The sequence below is a fragment of the Miscanthus floridulus genome, chromosome 6 (assembly GCF_019320115.1).
Source record: "Miscanthus floridulus cultivar M001 chromosome 6, ASM1932011v1, whole genome shotgun sequence".
In the NCBI taxonomy this organism is placed as follows: Eukaryota; Viridiplantae; Streptophyta; class Magnoliopsida; order Poales; family Poaceae; genus Miscanthus; species Miscanthus floridulus.
Window position 1 is genome coordinate 44,338,751 of NC_089585.1, and position 23,074 is coordinate 44,361,824.

At 43.4% G+C, this 23,074-nt stretch overlaps 2 protein-coding genes across 3 annotated transcripts; one reads left to right on the forward strand and one right to left on the reverse strand.

Annotated features, from left to right (window-relative positions):
* Positions 1 to 8,851: 8,851 nt before the first annotated feature.
* LOC136458187 (heavy metal-associated isoprenylated plant protein 6-like) lies at positions 8,852 to 10,408 on the forward strand. Its single transcript, XM_066458169.1, has 3 exons — positions 8,852 to 9,022; positions 9,276 to 9,360; positions 9,501 to 10,408. The coding sequence occupies exons 1-3, from the start codon at positions 9,005 to 9,007 to the stop codon at positions 10,130 to 10,132; spliced, it is 735 nt and encodes a 244-aa protein (XP_066314266.1). The 5' UTR covers positions 8,852 to 9,004; the 3' UTR covers positions 10,133 to 10,408.
* A 2,832-nt stretch (positions 10,409 to 13,240) lies between these two features.
* Positions 13,241 to 19,199, reverse strand: LOC136455981 (folate synthesis bifunctional protein, mitochondrial-like). Of its 2 annotated transcripts, XM_066455725.1 has the most exons (6): positions 19,034 to 19,199; positions 18,712 to 18,953; positions 17,601 to 18,271; positions 16,248 to 16,730; positions 15,323 to 15,469; positions 13,241 to 15,221 (listed from the first exon to the last, which is right to left on the reverse strand). In XM_066455725.1, exons 5-6 carry the CDS (start codon positions 15,381 to 15,383, stop codon positions 13,705 to 13,707), a joined length of 1,578 nt encoding a protein of 525 aa, XP_066311822.1. In that variant the 5' UTR covers positions 15,384 to 15,469; positions 16,248 to 16,730; positions 17,601 to 18,271; positions 18,712 to 18,953; positions 19,034 to 19,199; the 3' UTR covers positions 13,241 to 13,704. The 2 variants fall into 2 exon arrangements, with proteins under 2 accessions (XP_066311822.1, XP_066311823.1); XM_066455726.1 differs by having other exon boundaries at positions 16,248 to 16,724; positions 17,601 to 18,953.
* Positions 19,200 to 23,074: the final 3,875 nt, after the last annotated feature.

Below are 23,074 nucleotides of genomic sequence, written 5' to 3' on the forward strand. Positions count from 1 at the left end.
ATTCGTTCAATTCGGTTCATCTCTTTTATTTGATTTCTTTTTCTCTGTTCTTCTTGGATTTTATCCGATTGGGGATTAGGGTTAGGGTTCGGTGACCCTCTTCTTTTCATTCACCCTGTTAGGGTTAGGGTTTCGTTAGGGTTAGGATTAACCCGGTTTATTTTTCGTTCACCCGATCTAGATCTAAAAGCCCTAGAAACCTGGCTCTGATACCATTGTTGATCTTCTGTTTGATATAGTCATAAATCTAGCCAGGTATATATTGTAAATGGATAACATGTCCTAGTACATGAACGAGACAGAGATTAGAGGGAGGAGTAGTGCTAGGTTATCGACCATCGTAGGCCTTCGATCTAGAGGCGTCTGTCATGGGCGTTGTGTCGGTGTCTGCGCGAGGGCAGCGACGGTCGGTGAAGACGGTGACGGTGATGGACGGTGGCGACAGACGGTGAAGACTGGTGGCAGCGTAGTGCAGTGGTGGCGGTGCTTCCCGTCACTGGCTGCGGACCCTCTAGATCGGATTAGGGAGCTCGGTGGGGAGCTCGGCTCAGACGAACCTTGTACCCAGAGCCACCGGCCCCCACCTCTATTTATTGTACAGTATGACAGGGGTCTTCCAGCCATAGTGGGCTAGACGCATCCGATCAAAGGCCTAACTGAACCGTTGGGTCCAGTTTAGGATGAGAGATCAATCTAACAAAAGAATGAACTTTGTTCGTCAGTTTCTCTTTGCCCCTCCTGTTTGTTGGCCGTAGTGAAGATGGTTATGGCTAGCTTGCTATGCTCGGTGTAGGAGTCCTGCTGATTGCTCTGGGATGTTGTCGTTTGAGGTAGTTGCATCACATTCAGATTGTACTCTGATCTGCGCTCCCCAGCAGTATGCAGCCCATCCTATGAATCAGTGAATGTGATGACGCCTGGCTGGGTGGTAACATTTTCTACCTCATCAGTCATCACAAACCAAAATACACTTTCTTTCTTGGAATGTCTTCAATAGTTGACTCATATGGACATCTAAACCCAAAATAGATAATAGGAGACTTAAAAATTAGTCTCCAATAGAGTACATATATGAGAGACCCATTTTGAATATCTCTAAGAGGCACAATCCAAATATAAGTATCCTCTATCTTGAAAACTTATTTGTAGAAATGATTATTTTTTGAATCCTATTGTTAAAGAGGATATCGAATGGGTACCTAAATGTTAAATGGGTCTTGTATTTTGAATGTTGTTGTTGTTGGAGATAGTGTTGCTCCTAGCTCTCTCGTGCAATTTGGCCGCTGGAGTTTTGGACCATGCACAGCACAGCACAGCACATCGGAGTATCTCATACTCGTCCACGGACAGTAGTGCACGTAATAACTCCAGTACCTATTTTTATTACCCATTCTAAACAATTAAGGCCTTGTTTAGTTCTATCCTAAATTCTTAAAAAGTGCTACAGTACTTGTCACATCGAATGTTTGAGGCCCGTGCATGGAGCATTAAATGTAGACGAAAAAAAACTAATTGCACAGTTTGGTGGAAAATTACGAGACAAACGTTTTGAGTCTAATTAGCCCATGATTGAACACTAATTGCCAAATAAAAATAAAAATGCTATAGTAGCCCTAAATTCCAACTTCTGCAACTAAACGAGGCCAAATTTTGATCATGAGGTTGGTAGATCTCTGCGGCCAAGAAATCAAATACGTGGTGGAGCGAAATGTCTGGTCCCACAGCCACAGAGAAGGAAGAAAATGGAAGTGGAAGACACAATAATCTGCTTGCCTACTCACCACTTTGCCAGAGAGCCTCGAGACGCGCGAATCTCGGGCAGAAGCATTGCAAGCAATTGGAAGAGGTCCACCACCTCCATCCGTCTCCGTGGTCCGTGTGCTGTGCTGTGCATAGGCAAATGCAAATGCAGTGGCGGCCATGGAAATAAAATACTAGTAGCACACTGTTGTTATCTAAACGGTGTACTCCCTCCGTCCAAATTTAAGTGCTCGTTTGCACTTCAAAATTTTTTCTCAAATCAATCGGTTCTCATAGGCATAAACGAGCGCATCAGTAGCCTGGAACCACAGAAAGTTCAGACAGAGCAACGCAGCACCAGTAGTATTTTATTTCCTCTACGGAACGAGTGGCCGTGGACGGACAGGGCTGACAGCGTGGAACTCGCCCTGACCGCACATTCGTTGGGCTTGACAATATGCGCTGATAAGGAAAAGGTATTCGAAAGCACCTTTGTTAGTTGTCTGGCTCTCGGAACTCGATGGATTGCTTTGCAGTTTCAAGGTATCGAGAAAGAGACGTGAAGCAAAGAAATAGACAAGAAAAAGGGAGGAGAAAAGGCGCTGCCAAAGTTTGCAGCATGCATGTTGCCAGTGGCGGATCCAAAGGGGGGCTTGGGGGGGGCCCTCCAGCCCCCCCCTAATGGCTTGATTTCAAGCCTAATCACTATAACAAAAGCTTGATTTCATCATTAAATCTTCATGCAAATCAACATATCTATTGTTTTAGCCTCTCCTTATCCCGCATCGTGCATCCGCCACTGCATGTTGCAGCACGGAGCCACGGGGAGAGAGAGAGAGAGGCGCATGTGCGTGGCATAGCCGATTGGCATGGTGGAGCTTGATTATTATTATCCTAATCTTCTAGGCTCGAAAAGCGCAAGATCCTGTCTGCACTTGAGCTGCTGATCTTCCCGGTTTCACACTACATTTTTAAGCCTTTTTTCTTTTACATCAAAGGGTAGTACAAGCTTCCTCGTTTACCTTGTGCTACTTTGGAGACTTGATACTGAACCGTGGAGTTCTTGAAACTTAATTTGTCATGTCTGATTTTTTTTAACTCATGTCTGATTTTTTGGTCAGGAAGGAAAAAAAGAATGTTAACGGGACTCGCTATGAGCCAGTTTTAGGAGTATTTACCTTTTCATTCAGGCCCCAATGAGACGGCCTGGCCTGCCGCCTATGTGCTGTGAGTTTCTTCGGCCCATGAACTCCTCTTTCAGATAGATAGATGGGCCAGCAGCTTTGCTTTCTGCTTTAAGTTACTCTGGATCTGTGCTGCAACCTTTTCACGTCAATATGCATTTCGTTTCCCCTTCTTTTTTCTTTACATTAGAGCATCTGTAATAGTTTAAAAAAAATCAGTAAATCAATAAGTTTTTCAAGTAGCTAAAAAAGTTGGAAGCATATTATTGGGTTCATCCAACAAATTCCAATATATCGGTTCTAAAATTTAGGTGACAATTTTACATCAGGAATCCCAAAAATCTTTCTCTCTTATATATTTGCATTAGGGACCCTGTCCTACTTTTATTCTTTTCCATGTCCTTCCACCTTTAGATTGGCCGTTGGATACGCGCACGTATATATCTGTGCGACTAGATCGAGTTCCCCAAGTGTGAAAAGATTAGGAGTTGAGACATGGAGCCGTTGGAGAGCAGTTTTTTCAATCTTGCCAAAACAAAAATCTATATTAGGAGTGGGTTTTGGAAATTCTTGGAGATGCTCTTAGAAAATGGCATTTCGCTTCTTAAACCAGCCTGACGACGCTTATGATGGCTCCAGATACTGGATTTGATAAATTCATTTTTGATTCAAAAGAAAGTTTTGAGTTCAAAGAAAGCTCGGGGTATTTTACCCCCACTACAAAAAGAACAAATTCATGTCATATTTTGATGCTTATCTAAAGTTTAACCACTAAAATTTAACTCTAGGAACTCTAAACATGTAGTCTATAATGATGTCTAAACTTTATCTAACCCACCAGAACACATTAGAGCATCTATAGGAGTCTTTCTAATATTTACTCCCTCAATTATTATTTGAAGAGACATTTGTGTAAAAATCGCTTTTTATATCTTTATATCATCCAACAACTTTTCTATATCTTGTACGCAATTTAGAGAGTCATCCTCGCTCTCCATCTTTGACTAGCGAGAAACCTGGATTAGAGGATGTCTATATTTGGAGATCCAATTAAAGATACCGTTAGAGTGTATTTTTCTCTCTCCAAAACCTATATTCCTATATATTAGGAAGGATACGAAGAGTCTCTTGGAGATGCTCTTGATCCACTAAACCATAGAATTGAGTTAAAATGGTCTAAAATTTCCTTTCTCTGACTAAAGGACAAATTTGCCCTTGCACTTATCTCCCTGTAGTTCACCTAGGTGCATAATCCTCCGCCGCCACACATCTTCTCCACTGGCGTCGCATGCCCAATCCCCCACGACCACCGCACACCTATTGCGCACCGCCGCTGCGCCTCCTCCTCGCTCATGTCCATTGTGCCCATCCACTGTCGCACCAGTCTTCCCCACCACTTTGAAACACGGTGGACTGCGAGGTGATGCAGGCGCTCAGGGAGGGTCGCTTTGGTGCCATTGAGGCACAAGACCGTGCCACGGGCTAGGCTGTCGATGATGAGAGGCGCTGCAAGAGGAGGGTGTTGTTGCTACCCCGCTTGTGCCTGCCTGCCCAGCCGGGCTCGCCACCTCACGCCCATACGGTTGGGCTTGCCGCCGACGATCACACGGCAAGAGAGAACAAAGAAGATGGAGTTAGACAAGAGGAGAGATGAGAGGCCGCAGATAGGTCAACACAAGTCTTTTTTATTGAATTAGAATTAGTTTTAACTTTAGCTGATGATCTAAAATTCAGTGCGGATTATGAGCACTAGGGTGATGTACAGTTGACAGATGAATGATGTAGGCAATGATAGTTATGTCATTATGTGCATGGCCGCATTGGCGATTCCCTGGTCCCAAGCTGCACATCAAGAGATATCTAGAGAGTTGCGGTTGCGGCACATCTGCAGCTAGCGCCGAGCGGTGGTGGGTGACTTTCGGCCGCGGGCCGGCCAGCGGTACGGTACCCACTGCCCACAAAGATGAAAGATGCCTCTCATGGTTCGGCGCGCGATGGCAAAAAATATCGTTCGCCTGAAAGCCCTGAAACACGCGGACAAAAGATCTGCGTCACGTCGTCGTCGCCAGTGTCCGTCTTGGTAGTTGGTACGTTCCATACTTCCATCCCACACACGGTAGTGACACATTGTATTGTATTGTATTGTGTATACAAGAAATCATCGTGTGCCACGTCTTAAAGTAATAAAAAATCATCATATGTCTCCACGCTGCTTCATTTCGAATTTAGGGGTCTATATATCCTCTTAGAGGTTATATAATATATGAATATATTTAGAGGTATGTGTGGGTTCGCCGAACAATACAAAATAAATCACACGCCCAAACAGCAAATAGGATATGTTGAACATTTGGTCAATTTACGACTTATATTAATCCATAAATACGACTTAAACAATAGTAACAGTACCACTAACCATACTGTAACAGCACCACTACTGCAGATAGTATTTAACAGTGCAGCAACCAAGTGCGCTAAAAACGCTAACAGAATAACATATGAACAATAGCGCACAGTGGGATTAGATTTATACCCTAGGGTGGGACTGCCAGTACCCGCGGACAGTGAGCCACCATCTTCTCCGTCGTTGGTGTTGGTGCGGCCACCAGTCCTCCTCGTGTCCACCATGTTGCAGAGGAGGTCGCGCCGGGAGACTCCTGCAGGTGCGGTGTTGGAGCAGTGCACGGGAAGCTCCTGCAGGTGCGGTGTCGGAGCAGTGGCACGGGAAGCTCCTGCAGGTGCGGTGTCGCAGCAGTAGCACGGGAAGCTCCTGCAGGTGCGGCGTCGGAGCAGTAGAGCGAGACTCTCCCGTCAGGAAGCAGAAGCCCCCGAACAGGAAACTACAGACGGGGCAGCAGTCGCACCAGGAAGCCAGCGCTCCCCAAAAACTTGATTCCCCGCCTACCCGTGCAGGTACGCTTGACGGGGGAAGTTCCGGAGGCCTGCTACCGAAGCTCCCTGTGCGCCTGCGGCGGCTAGGGTTTTGGTTGGGCCAAGCGACAAAACCAGGCCAAACCAAGCCAGGCCACGGCCAGCGCGTGCGGGCGGCGCGGCTCGGCGGCGGCGGCGCGCGCGTGTGGCCTCCCGGTTCTCCCTCTCAACTTGTCTATGTGAGAGTCCTAAGACTCACTATTTAAGTTGATAACCTTTTTAGTGAATTTCCCATATGGTAATAATCACTTTTCCACTTAACAATAATTGTGGGCCTTTGAAGTTTATTTGATTAATTAGAATAAATAATGGGCCTGGCCCAAATTAATCTAACAGGATATACCCACGGTAATATCTAAGTGAGGACCGCAAAGGTCCCATCTAATTAAAGGACGAAGATATCCCCCGGTGCGACCCCTCATGCTGCCTTGACGCGCCACCCACCTCCCGTCGCCGCTCTCTCAATCCCGCCCTTCCTTATCATAGGACGGCTGCGAACACTCCCCCTGGGACGCTCTAACGCCAATCTCACCCAACTGCCGTCTCCCGCCATCCTGGCAAGTGGCGCCCCCGCCGCCCCGCCCCGCCCCGCCACCGTCTCGCCCGCCCCGCCACCGCCGAGTCACGACCACCGCCCCCAAACCCTCTCTCCACTAGCCGGTGAGTGAATCTCCTCCCGAAACCCTAACCCCAGCCGGTCGACTCTTCTTCTTCCCCTCCGGCGGGGCGTGGATGGGTCGCGTGAGTGCGTGAACGCGCGACCTATCGTCTGTTTGAGTTTGCGTCATCAATATATTAGCGAAAATGCAACAAGTTCTTCAACATTGTAGAAAGGCATAAGTCTTACTAACAACATAGCCATTAATTCTGACTTCTTGCAACTAATATTGGGAACTCCAAAGGTCAAATATAAGTAAGCAAACAATAGCATGAACTACACCCGAAAGCCATAGGAACACAATTTCATGCAACAAGCAGTCTGTGAATTTTCTGTTACGTCTAAAAGAGTAATAATCATCACCAAAAACCTTACAGATGACAAAAAATGTGATGGAAATATTGGAAATATAGAAGGCTCAAAGTAGCACAACCTTTTGCAGGACTAGGGGAACTTTTATGTGGGTGTACGGTGCACAGATATAAGCTACACTCTTTTGCCTTTGCGCTACGTACCAAACCGATAGAAAAGGCCCATTTCAATAGTAGAGCCCGGCCTCCGGTGACAAAAACTTAAGTATAACCATGGCGTTGACACCAAAGATGAAATATTCTTCGCGACATGAAAAAGAAGGCACAAAGGTGACTGATCTGGTGAAGAGCTCAATCCAAGAATAAACACAGTCAGGCCTCATCTCCTGATAGCAGTGCATGCCGTCAGCATTCTCGGCAATAGTCGTTCATCTTTGCCGGCCTATCCGTATAAGAAACATGTGGCCAATAATTAAAGCAGCTTATCTCACGAGAAACAGAGCTTTTAGGCCTAAAAGCTTTGTTTATTATAAAATGCGCAAGTCCTGAACCTTTTAAATTTAACTAAGCTTGACACAAAATTAGTATCACTAGATACAATTTAAACTGATAATAATCCTATAAATCATGGTTTGGAGATTATTGCAATTTCCGAAGTATCATTTATTTATTTTTAGTATTACTGGCTGACTGACTATCTGTCTTTGCTCTGATTATATAAAAACAACATCGCACTTGCCTTCAATAATCTAACAGATGTTGACATCCAACTGGCAAAGAATCTACAAGAACTAGAGCACAGAAAACCACAAAATTTCCGTGTTGTGTAAATAGCAGATAAGAATATAGAAGATAGATGAGATATAATCAAGGCTGCGCAAACATAAATACTTTCCTTTACCTGAGAGGGTTCACTAGGAGTGGATCTCCTCCACCTCTCAAAAGAGCTCCTCTTTTGACCAAAGGAGCCTCCATATCTATCATCTTTTCATCCTTCTATCTTCTCTCTGGCCGGCTAAGGGCTATTCTCATCAGCACTCCAATCAGAGGATGCCAAAATTTTAACCAAAGCCGGCTCCAAAATGGAGAATAATGAAGAAAATGGAATCCTCAGTTGAGGATGGAAGCGCCAATCGCATACGAAGCATCTGTTGAGCCCGAGTGCTTTGAGCTTGATTCCACTGCAAACTGATGCTGCACTGCTGTAGCGCTATTCCAAAGTGCAAACATGAAGCAAGGAATGTAGCCAGAACTTTGGACAGCTGGAAAATAAAATACAACACAATACTAAGGTACAAACCAAGGCGTGCCACAGTAGAATTGTCTGAGCTCCATGCCTTGATTAATGGCAAAGACATTGAGAGAAAGCACATGACGCAGCCAGTATAAAGAAGAGCATCGAAAATTTGAGGTAGGGCGTCTGCCATAGCCCTATCGAGAGCTCCGACGACATTGATTCAATAGAACTTTAGTTCCTTATAGGAGGATTGACATGTATGGTATGACCATATAGTTTGACTGTTCTTTAGCCTTTAGGAACACAATTTGATGGACTGACCATTGAGGAAGTTTATCTCAATACTTGGCATCACTCATCAAACATGAGTTTTAATGATTTTTGTCAACCTTCATAGCAACTTTGTACTCTCATTGATACGATGATATTCAGCTTTCCTTCGAGCATTTATTTTCTTTTGATGAATGGAATGATGTCCCATGTAGTTAGAAGTGGTACCATTATGAAACTGCTGAATCACCCAGCTATAATTAACAATTCCATCCGCCGGCCCATTGAATTTATTGAAACAACCCTGTAGAAATGTCCTTGACTGGAGCCACTTGTAAAGCAACTCAGAAAGGCCACTTGCATGTGACTGCGACTCCATGGAAAAGAAGCGGAGCTCCTGCCAAGGATGGAGCCATCTAGCTAGGGCCTAGGGGACTCTCTTTTCGCTTTCCGGTTATTCTTTGGGTGACCCACACGGATCGACCACTAAATATTCCATCCCAAAACCGCCCCCCGCACAAGGCAATGCGATATAAAATGCAACTCATTGCATGGTCAGTGACTCCAATTCCAACCTGCCCTGTGCTAAGGTCTTAACAAGAGTTCCCTGCTAGCTCGAATTCTTTACAGAGCTTCAAGCCCGAAACCAACTCTACTAGTCAGAGCTTCAATCATGACTACAGAACTGGAGGTTTGTGGAATCTCCTTATATAACTAGCTCTTGTTGCATTTCTTTCTTGGCATGCTAGTGAATTGAAGAGTGGTTTAGATTCATGCGTGATGTCTGACTGGTGTCTGTATGGACAACATCGATAATCGTGCACTGTGTCTTTGTGCCTGAATATAATGGAATTAATCTCCAAAAGGATACGTTTTTCAATGTTTTTTTGTTTGTTTGTTTGTTTGCATGGTGGCTGTACTAATCTACCTGCGTAAACCTGCAGACACCACGAATAACGGAGCTCCATGTAAGGATGGACTGCAATGGCTGCGGGAACAAGATCAGGAAGACCCTGAGTGCCATTGATGGTAAAGCCAATTCGAACCTGAAACCTAACAGCTAGTTCCTTTTCCGCCCTCATTCAGATATCGAGCTCGACCTGTGGCGAGCGTGATATGATACTCTAACAAGAGCATCACATGACATGTAATGGACCTGTACTGTACAGGTGTTAGCGAAGTATATATAGATCAAGCAACCCACAAGATCACGGTGGTGGGGATGGCCGATCCTGAGAGGCTCGTCAAGGCCATCAGGAAGACCAAGAGGGTCCCCACCATCTTCTCTCACACCGACCCCGCCGTCGCAGCTGCAGCTGCAGCCGAGGCTCAGCCGCCTCCCCCTGCCGACGCCGAAGGGGAGGCCCAGGCGCCCCCACCTCCCGCCGCCGACGCCGCTCCTCCAGCAGCAGCAGAGGAGGCCGCGCCAGCTGAGGCGCCCGCGCCGGAGAACAAGGAGGCAAAGCCGGCAGAGACCCCGGCGGCTATGGATGCCACCGTGGTACGCACAGTACATGACTACCCGTACGGGTACGGCCATGGTGGTCACAGTGAGCACTGGGTGAGGGAGAAGCACCCCATGGACATGCACGGCGTCAGGTACGAAGCATCACCTGACCATGCGAATGCGACGACGCACAGTTACGTAGCCGAGTACGGCGGCGGCTATGGTGGCTTTCCGGTTCAGGAAGGAAGGTACTACCTCCCTGCAGAGTACTACCCAGCAAGGGGAAAAGGAGATGACAGGCAGATCACTACTATCTTCAGCGATGAGAACCCAAACGCATGCTGCATAGTGTGAGATGAGACCCATATGTTGCAATCTGCTCAAGGAATTAATTCGTTTCTGCAGAGACCTTGCATTGATGCCAAAGAAGCTTGCATGTATACTGCAGCGGAGACGGATCATGTAGGCTTAATTTGGCCTATGTACAAATGACCAGATTTAAGTATTGGGTTTATGTGATGTAATAATGGAAAGGGAACGATAAGATGCTTAACGTGTACATAGTGGGAGAATGAGAAGATTTTCCTGGCAATCACCACTATTTTCACCATATACATGCCCTTCATGCTTCTCTATCGTCTCAGAGAAGAATCTATACAGTTGTGGCCCTGTGTGTATTACAAGGAAGTGGCACAGGTGTTGTGTTGACCAAGTAAGGGTGTGTTTGGTTCCATCGATATCCATGGATGGACACGTATATCCATGGATATAGGGTGTTTGGTTGGAGGGACAAGCTGAGCCTAGATATCCACAACAGGAAATATTCTGGGTAGATGCTGGATATCCTGGCCCTTAAAATTTTGGCGGATGATGATATCCACGTGTTGATTAGCGCATGTTTTATGTGACAATTAGAGTAGTATAGTGCTAATTAACATATTTTATTTTTAATTAGTGATTATAATGACAAGATTAGTGTCGGTGTATATTTATTTTGGTATAATTAGTTGTTATTATTTTTAAACAATAGATATAATTACTCAAGTATTCTCATCTCATGCAATCTTATCCATCCAACTAAACAGAAAAATGGCTCGTCCTATCCATCCAACCAAACAGACAACATGGATATCCATATCCCGAAATCCATGGATGGTCATATCCCATCCACCCTTGTCCTCAAACCAAACACACCCTAACTTTTTGTCCTGTCGAACAAGTATCATGACAGGCATAGGCATTTCACATGTTATTCTTAATTAAAATGTTCACATCTGATTTGTATCACAGGAAGTGCAGTACAGCAGAACCATGTCAAGGAGTAGCAAACAGATGCATTTCGCTATGCAGAATTCCAGAATGATGTAATCTTGATGTCATTTCGTTTTTCTTGTAAGGCGTTAGTACTTAACTTCATTTCACCATGGAGGAATATATCTGGTACTTTCAAAAGAAGGGATAAGGAAAATAAGAGGTGAGAAATGCTTCAGGGGAAGTAGGTACTGACCTGGGGAGGTCGTAACTGGAATATATGATAGAGAACAGGATAAGAGGCCGAGTGTTCACGTCACTGGATCCGGCAAACTCTGCACACCGTATGTTTTGTTTGCCTGTTGCCATATATTCCTGCAACTTAATCACACGCAAGGCCAACTGGGACTTGAACTTGGAAAGTATCATTCAACATCGATTCTTACTTTAATAAGTTTGATGTGCCTTAAAAAAAAAGTACCCCAGAGCAGTTCTGTTAAACTATGTGCTGAGACATATGTGAAGACTTTTTACCCTTCACCGTTGTTTGGACTAGTCTGAACTTGCAACATGGAGCTCTTCTGAAAGATGGGCAATCGTCATCGTTTCAGGACAAAATATTAATTTGACTTTGCATTCATGACATTAGATAGAAGAAGTAACTGACTGCTTTTCTTTCTGTTTTGAAACATGAAAAAAGAATTCAGCAGTCGAGAGTTTTTCCCCCCTATGATCTAAGGACTTTCTCTACGAAGGAATACATCTCAACATAGCACCACATTACAAATTGAGAAAAAGTGGGAATTACAAGTTAGATAAATTAAGTGCAAGCATGAAACAAAAAATCAAGCATCTATATATATGTCAGGCTTATATTGGCTATCTCTGATGCATGTATACAACTTTGTAAAGTTTCGCTCACTGAAATCTTTACAGTATACTAGAACAGGAACAGAGTTCAGCCGTACACAAAAAAGGCGTTTTTAGTAAATTAGTCATGTATTTCAGTAACTCAAATTCAAAACCATGTCGACCGGTGTTCAGAAAACTCAGCAGGCACACATGATTCGTTGTCAGCTATCACAGTTAGTCAGTTACATCTATTTATTTATATGCTGATCTTTGTACCTCCATGTCAGCGCTAGGGTTGTTTCAGAGAAGACAAAGCAAGTGGCAAATCTGAATGTAAATAAAAAAACAGTAGTACACCTTCAGCATTTACAAATCAAAGCAGACTATGAATTTCTGGAGGACATGTAGAATCAAAGTGTACAAAAAGTTGTGTCAGTCTAGCATCCCATGTCCATTTGGCTAAAACCTCCACACTCCAAATTTTCTTCAGGCTGCCTCATCAGGTTATATCTGCATTCTCTTCATGAAAGTTTTTTTTTTTACCTCTTATTTAAAGTTCATTAGCAATATATGGAAGCAGGATGTGCTCTATTTTGGAGTCAGTGGCAATGGCCATTCTCAACAGTAAATGATATTTGCAATTATAAGAATTTTCTTACTCTCATTATCTCATCTGGGATAAGCTAACCTAGTCTCGTACATCTAATCTCAAGTGCATGCCTGTTGTGTCCTAATCGACTTCTGTTGAAAGATGCCCCTCAGGAAACCGGCTATGACCTTTACGAGATGATAGATTCCAGCTGAATCTGGAATCAATTTTCCACTGCGGCAATATGCCAAAGAAACCAGAAGAAGATATACCACACAGACGCGATAAGAATTAATATTATATTCTGTGAACTGAACTTTGTACGTCTCGTTTTCACTACTCAGTGGATAGTTCATACTTGATATAGTAAAAATTATGTGTCAATGACAAACAAGCACAAATCACATGAGGCTTTGTATTTCCCCCAAATGTTTTTGCACGAAATTAGCAAGTGTTATCGACCACATAAAAAATCCAGTAACTTTCAGAATAAAAAAAAGGAAAAAGAATCCTCAAAAAAGTGAGTTCATATCATGGGCAATATCCATATTGATGACAGTTTAGTCATCTGCACTTAAAGTTCTTGAAATTCCTTTAATGGATAAAGACAGCAAGATTGCTAAAAGTGAGAAATGCAAATAACAGCAGTTCAGAATGAAAATAAACCTACATGGGAGGTGCCTAAAAAATATTTAGCAGCAAACAGTAGGTGTTATAAGTGTATGATAAACCCTCAGAAAAAAGTTAAATCATAGAATAAATGTTGAGACTTTGTGTATCATATGGCCTTTGTTATATATGAGGCTTCCTTGTTGGGTAAATCAAGGTACAAAAGATGAAGCTACAGGGAGAAGTAGGAAAGCTGGTATAAGCCCAATTAATCAAATATGTCTGAACTAGAAAAGATACAAACAAATCAGACTAGTAGAACTTGACAATTTCAAATCCTGAAATGCCAGAAATTCAGAATCCTTCTGACATTATTAAATTGGGAAAAAAAAGTTCAGCAAAATCATCTAAATAGGACCAAAAGGATAAGTATCTGCAACTTCACTAGCAGCTTTTGTGACCTTATTCCTTGGTGACACAAGAAAAAGCATTATCTCTGGTTCATTGCAGCAACAATACTTCACAAATGGTGTAATATGACAATCCCATTTTGCAGCAGAGTAACTACAGGCATCACCTTTTTCTTGCATAAAACTGGAGTTAGGTATCTGTTTGATCAGATAGTTCAGTTTTTGCAACTTCTTCCCTTACGCAATGCATCAGAAACCTTTGCAGCATCTGCACCATATCCAGCATTATGGACCCTTACTATGTTAGCACCATTCAAAATCCCAGCTGTCACAGCTGCAACGGTAGCAACATCTCTCTCAACTGGATTGGCACGATTACATATTTCACCCAAAAATCTTTTTCTTGAAGGCCCCAGTAATATTGGCACATGTGAAGCACCTATACTCATTTTACCCATCTCCCTCCTAATCGATTCCAATCCCATAATTACTTCAAGGTTATGTCCAGAATTCTTGGAGAAGCCAATGCCAGGATCAAGAACTAGCCTCCACAATGGAATCCCAAATAACTCTGCTTCTCTCACCTGTGTGTATAGCTCCAAAGCAACTTCCTTGCAGACATTATCATACTGTAAATTTTGTTCGCTTTGCATAGTCGACGGATCTCCCCTCATGTGCATTGCAACATATGGAACTCCCAGTTCAGCTGCAACTTTAAGAATTCTTGGATCAAGCTGTCCACCGGATACATCGTTGATCATGTGAGCTCCTCTTTTCACAGCTTCACTGGCAACTTCTGCATAGAATGTATCCACTGAGAGTAACTTGCCCTCCATCTCAGGAATTTTAGTAATCTCATCCAGAACAGGAACCAACCTCTCAAGCTCCTCGTTTGGAGATAATCTCTTTGCAAAGGGCCTGGTAGATTGAGCACCAATATCAATGATATCTGCACCTTCTGAGATTAATAACTTAGCCTGAGAAATGGCAGCTTCCACTTGTTGAAACTTACCTCCATCACTAAAGCTGTCTGGTGTCAGATTAAGGACCCCCATGACAAGGGTCCTCTCGCACCAATCCAACAAACAATCCCCAACAGGTAATACCCTTTTAATACTTTCTGTTCCAATTATAGATTCACCCCCAAGTTTATTCCACAATTCAAAGAAACCTCCACTGCACTTTGAGAGAGAGTGCCAACTTGTTTCAATACCATCGTCACCGGATGCACCTAGAAGGTCAACAAGAGGTGCTAAAACAAATGACCTCTCATGGATGCGCTCATGTGGCACAATTAGAGTCTCACTATTAATCTGGGAGTTACCATAAAGAAGTATGTCTAGATCGATAGGTCTCGGGCCATACCTTATTCCACCAGTGCGGCCAATATCCTTCTCAATTTCCTTTAGCATTTTAAGAAGCTCATGTGGCCCGAGCCTAGTCGTGCCCCGAATGGCAGAGTTAAGAAACCGTGGCTGATCAGTCACATAAGCAGGGGCAGTCTCATAGAGACAGGCATGCCTAGTGATGTTCACGCCTGAGCTTTTTATCAGCTGCAATGCCCTGTCGAATGTACTGACTCTATCACCCACATTACTTCCCATAGCAATCACAATCTCTTGGTCAACTGAACGGCCCTCAAGTGAGCATTGCGTAAACAAACGGGCCTTGAACGGAACAGCATATCTGGAAGCTCTGGTCAAGGATCTTGGAGGATGAGTAAGATCAGACACTGTCAAAAAAAAAGAAGGAAGGGGTGAGTTGGACCATTAGAGGCTTAGCTCTTTTTGATTGCATGGTGGTGGATTTAAAAAGTGAAAGCTAGAACTGTACCAAAGTAGTTCTTAGCAACTGAATGCATCTTCCTAACCGACTCCTTAGCATGGAGGAGCATGGCTGAACATATGAGAGGTAAGAAAGCAACCACTTAATATCAATTGTAGTCTTAGAATCTTTCACATGAGCTTTAATCCTTCACATCTGGTAATAGGCAAAACACAGACAAATGTGAGGTCTGAACAAGCCTAACCAAAGCTCATAATAGCGAGTAAGCTGTTAAATGCATCGTGCACGTAGAGTTGACAACCACACCAGTTTTAATTTTAAACTAAAAGTAAATACATGTATGACAAAGAAAGGAAAGATATTGCATTGTGTACCCCACTATCAAAGCTTGGTCACCGAAGTTCCAATCATGCACCCAAAAGAGACTGAAAGATAAAAGTATCTGCAGTAATGCAGACGCATAGCTTTAAAGTTTGATGTTGGAACAAGCAAGAGGTTTTTTTTTCTAATAATAACTGATGGCAGGAGAGCTGATGAGATATAACAGAAGAAATAAATGAATAAAAATACAGAAGTTCTCTAGCAAACCTCCCCAGACAGGAAGGCGCTAGAAGCTTATGCAAGAGAGCTTGTCAATTGTCATGTCAGCTCAAGTGTTTTGCTGCTTGAAAATGCTGGGAAAACATGAAATGCTCCACTGCCATGCCATTGTGGCTATCAGTCCAACGAGGCAACCCAAGTGCTCAAATAGCTCTCTCGTCAATCAGACACCTCTTCCTAGAACAAGATTAGCTAATACTCATATTGCCAGACAAAGAAAATTTATTGTCACGGTGATTGAATACACATGCTGACTACCGTTCAATATGAATTCCCGATTTAAATGTATCATGCGGAGCATTCTATCTAATAGATAGATTGAGGAACCAACTACGCTAGGATATTACAAACAAAAAGAACCGCGCTGCCTTACCCCGAAGATTTCCCGATGCTCGGACCTTCCTCGGCCTCTCAAGTCTCGACTGGCAGCAGCCGCTGCCCCTGCCTTTGATGGAAGCAGAGGCGGAGGCACGTGCCGCGGCGCCGTCGGCGGAGGCCCCAAGCGTCCACTCGGACTCGGACGTGCGGCGGCGATGGTTTGGTGGGAGGGCCCTTTGCTCGCAGGCTCGCAGCAGGGCAAGGCGGCGAACTGCCGGCGGCGGCTGTGTGCGGAGGAGGCGTTGCTGTTCTGGGCCGAACCGCACACCTTTTTCAAGCGGGCCGCAAGTTTGCGCTCGCACTCCGCCTCGCCAAGGCAACGATTCTAGGTGTTTCCGGTTGACAGCTGACACTGTGTAGATAAAAAGCTCCTGATCATGCCACATCAGCACACCAACCAAGACAGCCAAGGGTGGTTCTGCTCCCCTACCTACTCCATCCATTCTTTTTACTTGACGTGGTTCAACAACATCTGAAACTGATGAAAACATCGATATGCTTTAGTTTCATGAATGAAAACTTGATATATATCCTAGCAAAATATTTCCCTGCGACTATCAAATGTCCATCAAAATAGGACACGAAATGTTACATATCTATTTGTTTTTTATGCTTTTTATAAAATTTAAGAGAAATAATTTCCCTTATTAATTAATATTATATATGTATTATTTTATGATGATTATAAAATTCATGACTTAAGTTAATGTTGGTAACCTATTAAGTGTATATCAAACTAGAATGCAACCTTGAGGGGTTTTTCCTCCCATTACAAAGTAAGAACATAGCTGCTCGTAAATATATTTTAATTATAATTTTTGTGCTATCTATAGGTTGGTACAATTAAATATCAAGTTGTGTGACTTCCTTTAAAGATCCATAAAAAAATTTATGAAACGGCCGGCTGACCGAGTGGTTAGTGCAGGCTCAGCACCTCACCCCTGGTGCTCAGAGTTCAAGTCTAGAAGGACACTCTCTTGGCTTTGTCCACAACGACTGGGGTGGAAAAAAAACTCCCTCGTTTGCCTCACATTCAAAGCACATGTCTATGACCAGCTCATCTCTCGAAGCTACGGTACCATTGTGTATGGGTGAGGCAGATGTTCGAGAGTTTTCTCGATCTGTATGAAAAGATCTTCTTCCGAAGGCTGAATAACCGGAGACTGTCTAGCCAGGATCGAGTTTTTTCCATAAAAAAATTATAATCCTAATCTCTGTTTAGGTCCGTAGAGAGTTATTTGGTTAACGTGTGAAGAATAATCTTTCAACGGATGATTATATTGAGAGAGTTATGGACGTTTGACATGTAAAATTTTGCATGCACACGAGACACAGGAATTATACATACTAGGCAGTTTCCCCGCGCAATGCGGGGGTGGTAGGTGAGCGTAGCAATCGGCGCTGCATTACATGTCTGTGAATATACCCAACAAAAAGATCATGAAATGTTCAAGTTACATGAATATACCCTACACGCAAGAAATAATGTATTAAACCGTAATCTAGCAAAAGACATGACCAATTCCTGGGTTTGGACACCCTTTTTGTACATGATGACAGTAGATCTTAGTTTGCAACTTTGGATGACCTGCACAGAAACGTAAGCGAAGCACTTAGTGTTGAAATGGTAGCAAAAAAAAAAATGAAAATTGGCCTTCATACCGCATTGCTGTGAAGTTTAGCACTCATTGTAACAAATTTGGTTAAAGTAAGCGAATAAGGGGAGTGATTTGGAAATTGCAACGTTTGTTCAAATTTGGTTAAAGAACATAGTCTAGCAAGGTTGTGAAGTTTATCTGATTTGTTTGACTGCCCAGATTCAAAATGGGAAAAAAGAATTTAGTGAAGTTTCCGAAAACTGTCAGCACATTATCTTGTATTTGGGCAGTACAGAATCAGGCAGTGCCTCCCTCCTACTCCACTTCAGCCGTGCCACTCTTATTGTCGTCAGATTGACGGATGTTCTTGCTCTGCTTCAAAGGTACCTCGTTTCCTGCCATATAAATAGTGTATGTGAAACTGCAGAGACATACAAATTTAAGTGGCACAGCACAAAATAAAAGAAAAATATAGTATGAAATATATTCTGAGTCAATCGCATGGTCTGAAACTCTGAAGTACTAACAGATCATATTCGAAGCAGAATCTAAGTCCTATATCTAAATTACATTCCCTCTATTGATAACTTGCTGCTAATATGTTACTTTGTTTTACTATTGTTTCCCAAAAAAATCAGGAAAAATCCGAAAGTAATGTTTGGTTATGTTTCTTGAACTATGACCTGAACCAAAAACGCACTGGGAATGTGTTATGCAACAGAACGAGCAACCTCAGAAGTTCAGATAATGCATCGTTCCTCGAGCATTAGAAACATGAAAACGTTAGACTATTGATTGATAAAGAGCGAACATATTCATCTTGGCATTTAGCAAAAACAAAACTGAAATCACCTGTATTACCTAGAAAAATTGCATTACACAGTACATCTGGCATGGATCAGAGGAGAAATTATAGAGCGGCATGGATCAGAGGAGCAAGTATAGAGCATTTGAGAGTTGATATGGAATATTAGAACATCAAATGAGATGCAGGCTCCATCCGCGAGACCTGGCGAAGAGGACGGGGCAGCGCTGCTCGGCGCTCCACGTATGTCTGGCGAAGACGTGCCGCAGGCCTGCACCCATGCGTTGCGCCTCCAGGACTTGGAGTAAAAGAGAGGCATCAGATATACGGAGTAGTACGGTAACCAAATTAAATTGCAGATAGGTGAAAGAGTGAAACCTGACGTCGGCGTTTAGGGCGCGGCTGCGGCGAGCAAGTAGGCCGGCGGCGTGTGCGGCGGGCGCACATGCGAAGGTAGGCTGCCGCCGCCGGCGGCGGCCGATGCGGGCGCACGTGGGAGGCGAGCGCGAGGGGACGACTGCGGCGGGCGCGTAGGGCGCGGTAGGGCTGAAAACGGTCGGAAACGGTCAGTAGGAGGTCAAATCATTTTCAGTTTCATATTATTTTGGCGAAAACGAAATCGATACGATAATATCGGAAGCGAGAACGGTATCGATATTCCGGTAAATTCGGAAACGAATTTATTCGATCGAAAGTGCATCGATAATGATCGAAAATCATAAAAGCGATATCTAAAGTACAATAAATACACCATTGTGCACAGCGTGACATCACGGACTTAATACAATAATACTTAGGTCTCACAAGCACATAAATAACACAAGTGTGGTCACACAAGCTCACAAACTCAAAAGTACCAGTATACTAGTGACTGAAATACCAAACCAAGGTCTTAATTCGACACTCCCGACAGTTGAACTTAACAAAGGATAGGACGTAGAATCTAGAATGGATGCTAGAAATATGATTTTTGATAGAACGGTAGTTCTTCACTGTAGGCTATAGCTGAACCTCCGGCATGTCATCATCATCTCCAAGGACATAATCACCACCAATTTCTGAGAATTCATCCTTCAAATTATAATAGAAATAACATGTCAGTACTTCAAATGAATTATATTGTACTGCAGTACATATAAATATAATTGTACCTCGATAAGTAGACTGTTCTTAATGGCTTCAAGAACCTCAAGATCACTAGGCAAAGAAGAAATATTCTTAGAACCTGCAAATTAGAAGGCGGCTACATGAGTAGAAAGATAATCAACACATTGTTAATACAAAGCAGCAGATCAGTTTACACTTTACCTCTTTTAGCTGCAGTTATCCAATCCTTAGTGCAAACAAGTGCTTGTACCATGTCTGGATCAAGGCTGCTTCGATATGGGTCGACCACACGTCCACCGGCACTAAATGCAGATTCAGAAGCCACGGTTGACACTTGCATTGCCAACACATCACGTGCAATCATGGAGAGGATAGGATATTCATCCTTCTGATTTTTCCACCATGCTAAAATATCAAAGGTATTATTGTTGGCTTTAGAAACTTTAAATTGTGGTTCTGCTAAGTACCTCTCCAATTCACTTATTCCTTCATCATTACCACTCACGTCACTTTCATAAAGGAATGAATCAAGCTCATCATCCGCTGATCTATAGCTGAAGTTGATGAAACAACTGTTGTACTCTTGGAAGAAGGTGCGGAAGAAACATAGCAATGAAACATGTTCCTTAGACCACCATTGAATTTATCAAGTTCAGCTTGATAGGAATTTCTATATAATTTTCTCAGGTAAAATTCTACGATTCTTCTCTTGAACCTAGGATCAAGCACATTTGCAACAGCAAGAGCAACATTTGACTTCTTCCAATACTTGTCAAACTTGACACTCATAGCATTTGCCATTTGGCAAAGAGTAGCATCATTACTATTGCACCAATCAGTTAGATATAACTTAATCTCACAAAAACCTCTGAAAAACATGTTTGCTGTTGGATATTGAGTACCGGAAAATATCTCAGTGAGGTCAAAGAATTTTTTCAAGAAAGGAATCAGAACCCGTGCCTTTTCCCATTCCTGACTTGAAGGAGCAATACACTCATACCTGCGTCGGTCGATGGAAGTGAGCCTCTCAAATGCAAGCTTATAATAAAGAGCATCCCTCAACATGAGATATGTAGAATTCCATCTCGTAGAAACATCAAGTGAGAGAGAAGACTTTGTATCTAGTCCACATTCAGTAGCACATTTTAGGAACTCCTCCCACTGAACCGTAGATCCCTTAACAACAACTACAAAGGATCTAATCTTTTCAGTTGCAGAGCCAATCACACGCATACCATCTTTAACAACCAAATTAAAGATGTGATTGGCACACCTCACATGAAAAAACAGCCCATCACATACTAAAGGACTATGCCTCTTCAGTTCTACAATGACATCCTTAACTGCTACTTCATTTGCCGCTCCATTATCCAAACTTAGAGAGAACATCTTCTTTTCCACATACCACTTCAAAAGAGAAGAACAAAGTGTATAAGACAACCTCTCACCAGTATGTCGCCCTTCAACATGGAAGAAATTGATGATCCTCTTCTGAATTTTCCAATCATCATCAACCCAATGAAGAGTAACACACATATAACCCTTGTTCTGGTTGGATGTCCACATATCCATAGTTGCACTAAAGCGACTTTGAACCGTTTTGAAGTATGCATACAACTTATCCTTTTCAGCCAAATAATATTCCATTATTTTCTTTCTAACCGTAACACGAGACTTTAGAGGATAATGTGGACGCATTGATTTGACCCACTCTTGGAAATATTCATGCTCAACCATATTAAAAGGGTACTCGTGAACTATCATAGCCTCATAGAACTTTCTCAAGCTAGCTTCTTGATCATACTTGTAAGGTTGGACAACTGTGATGCCAGTATCTTTATCAGTTTTTGTTGTAAGCTGTTGTTGCCCTTTCTTAATGCTGTGATAATTAGCGAGATGGGTCTAAAAGCCAGTTGTTCCAAATCTGCTCTCAGCTCTGTGTTTGCTGGTCTTGTTTACACAACCTTTGACATTGCACTTAGCCCAAAGCTGATTTTCCTCCTTGCCATTCACCTTCACTGTTACTGTGTACTTGGTGAAGTATTGCCACACTTCAGATGTGCTTTTCTTTGCCCTTTTGCCGACAGGTTCATTTCCATCCTCGCCGTCGCTGCCTGCATCCACATCGATTGGTTCAACACCATCTGTTTCAGTGCCGCCAGTACCACCACTTGGCACTAGCATTCTCTCAGATGAAGGTGCTGCTGCAGGTGTTACAGAAGAAGCAGATATGCCAAGATTCTGGCTTGCGCTTTCACTTGCAGCTGGCCTTGCACGATTATGGTATCCTATCACAAATAATGAAGTGCATGCGTTCTCATATATACACAGTGAAATAATGCATCGGTAATATATACAAATAAATCACAAAAAAATGTATATATACAAAAAAATGGAACTCTAAAATATATACAAATAAATCTATATTACAGCTACGGTCCTACACTTACATAAAAAAATAAATCAGTGAATGAGTGATACATGGCATAAGATGAGATGAGCTTTACCAGACGAAGCTGTGGCCGCGAGTTCGACAGGAAGTCGTGCCTCCATCACTCGCACTCGGGGGCCTCGGTGTGTTGGACTTGGATCCGTATCTCCAGCCGGTGCCATCTTCGCCTTAGATGTTGCCGCCAGCCGGCGGCCGCCTGATGAAGGAGAAGGACGAGGACGATCAGGTATCTAACAACGTGAGTACGTGATGGACTAGAAGCCCCCAGGAAGCTAGCACCCAGACCCAGCAGTGTGGAGGCGCTGACATGAAGTCGCGGGAGGTGCGGAGGACACCGTGGAATGGCGGCTGCCGTGCTGGAGTCGAAGACTAGCAGATTGGTGATGGAGGCGGCTAGGGCTAGGTTTACGTGCTGTGTTGGTGTCGATCATGATTTGTGATCGTGACTCGTCAGGGTGAAGACGTGCGTGAGAATGTGAGATGGAGATGCGGCAGCGGCAGCCAGCAGGTGCCTCGTAAGGCCTAGGGTGCTCGGCGGGCTCGGCCAATGGGCCTGGCCTGGGATGCTACGCACTATGCCATCCTGGGCTCCTTCTGGTCTCTGAAATTCTGCATGATCGGTAATTACCGACGATATATTACCGAATGCATACGGTATTTCTCGAAAACGATCGGAAGAGTGCTGGATCGTTTTCATTTTCATTATCGGATTTTTTTACCGTTCTCGTTTCCATTTCGTCGGTTACCGTCGCCGTTTTCGTTTAAGGAGAAAAATAGGTGATTTCTCGAAAATGATTTCCGATAATCGAGAATTACCATTTTCGTTTTCAGCCCTAGGGCGCAGCTGCGTAGAGCGGGTC

Coding starts and splice junctions, on each gene's coding strand:
- LOC136455981 (XM_066455725.1), bottom strand. CDS start 15,383: ATGCTCCTCCATGCTAAGGAGTCGGTTAGGAAGATGCATTCAGTTGCT. Junction 15,222..15,322: donor AGTTGCTAAGAACTACTTTG/GTACAGTTCTAG, acceptor TTTTTTTGACAG/TGTCTGATCTTACTCATCCT.
- LOC136458187 (XM_066458169.1), top strand. Junction 9,361..9,500: donor GACCCTGAGTGCCATTGATG/GTAAAGCCAATT, acceptor TGTACTGTACAG/GTGTTAGCGAAGTATATATA.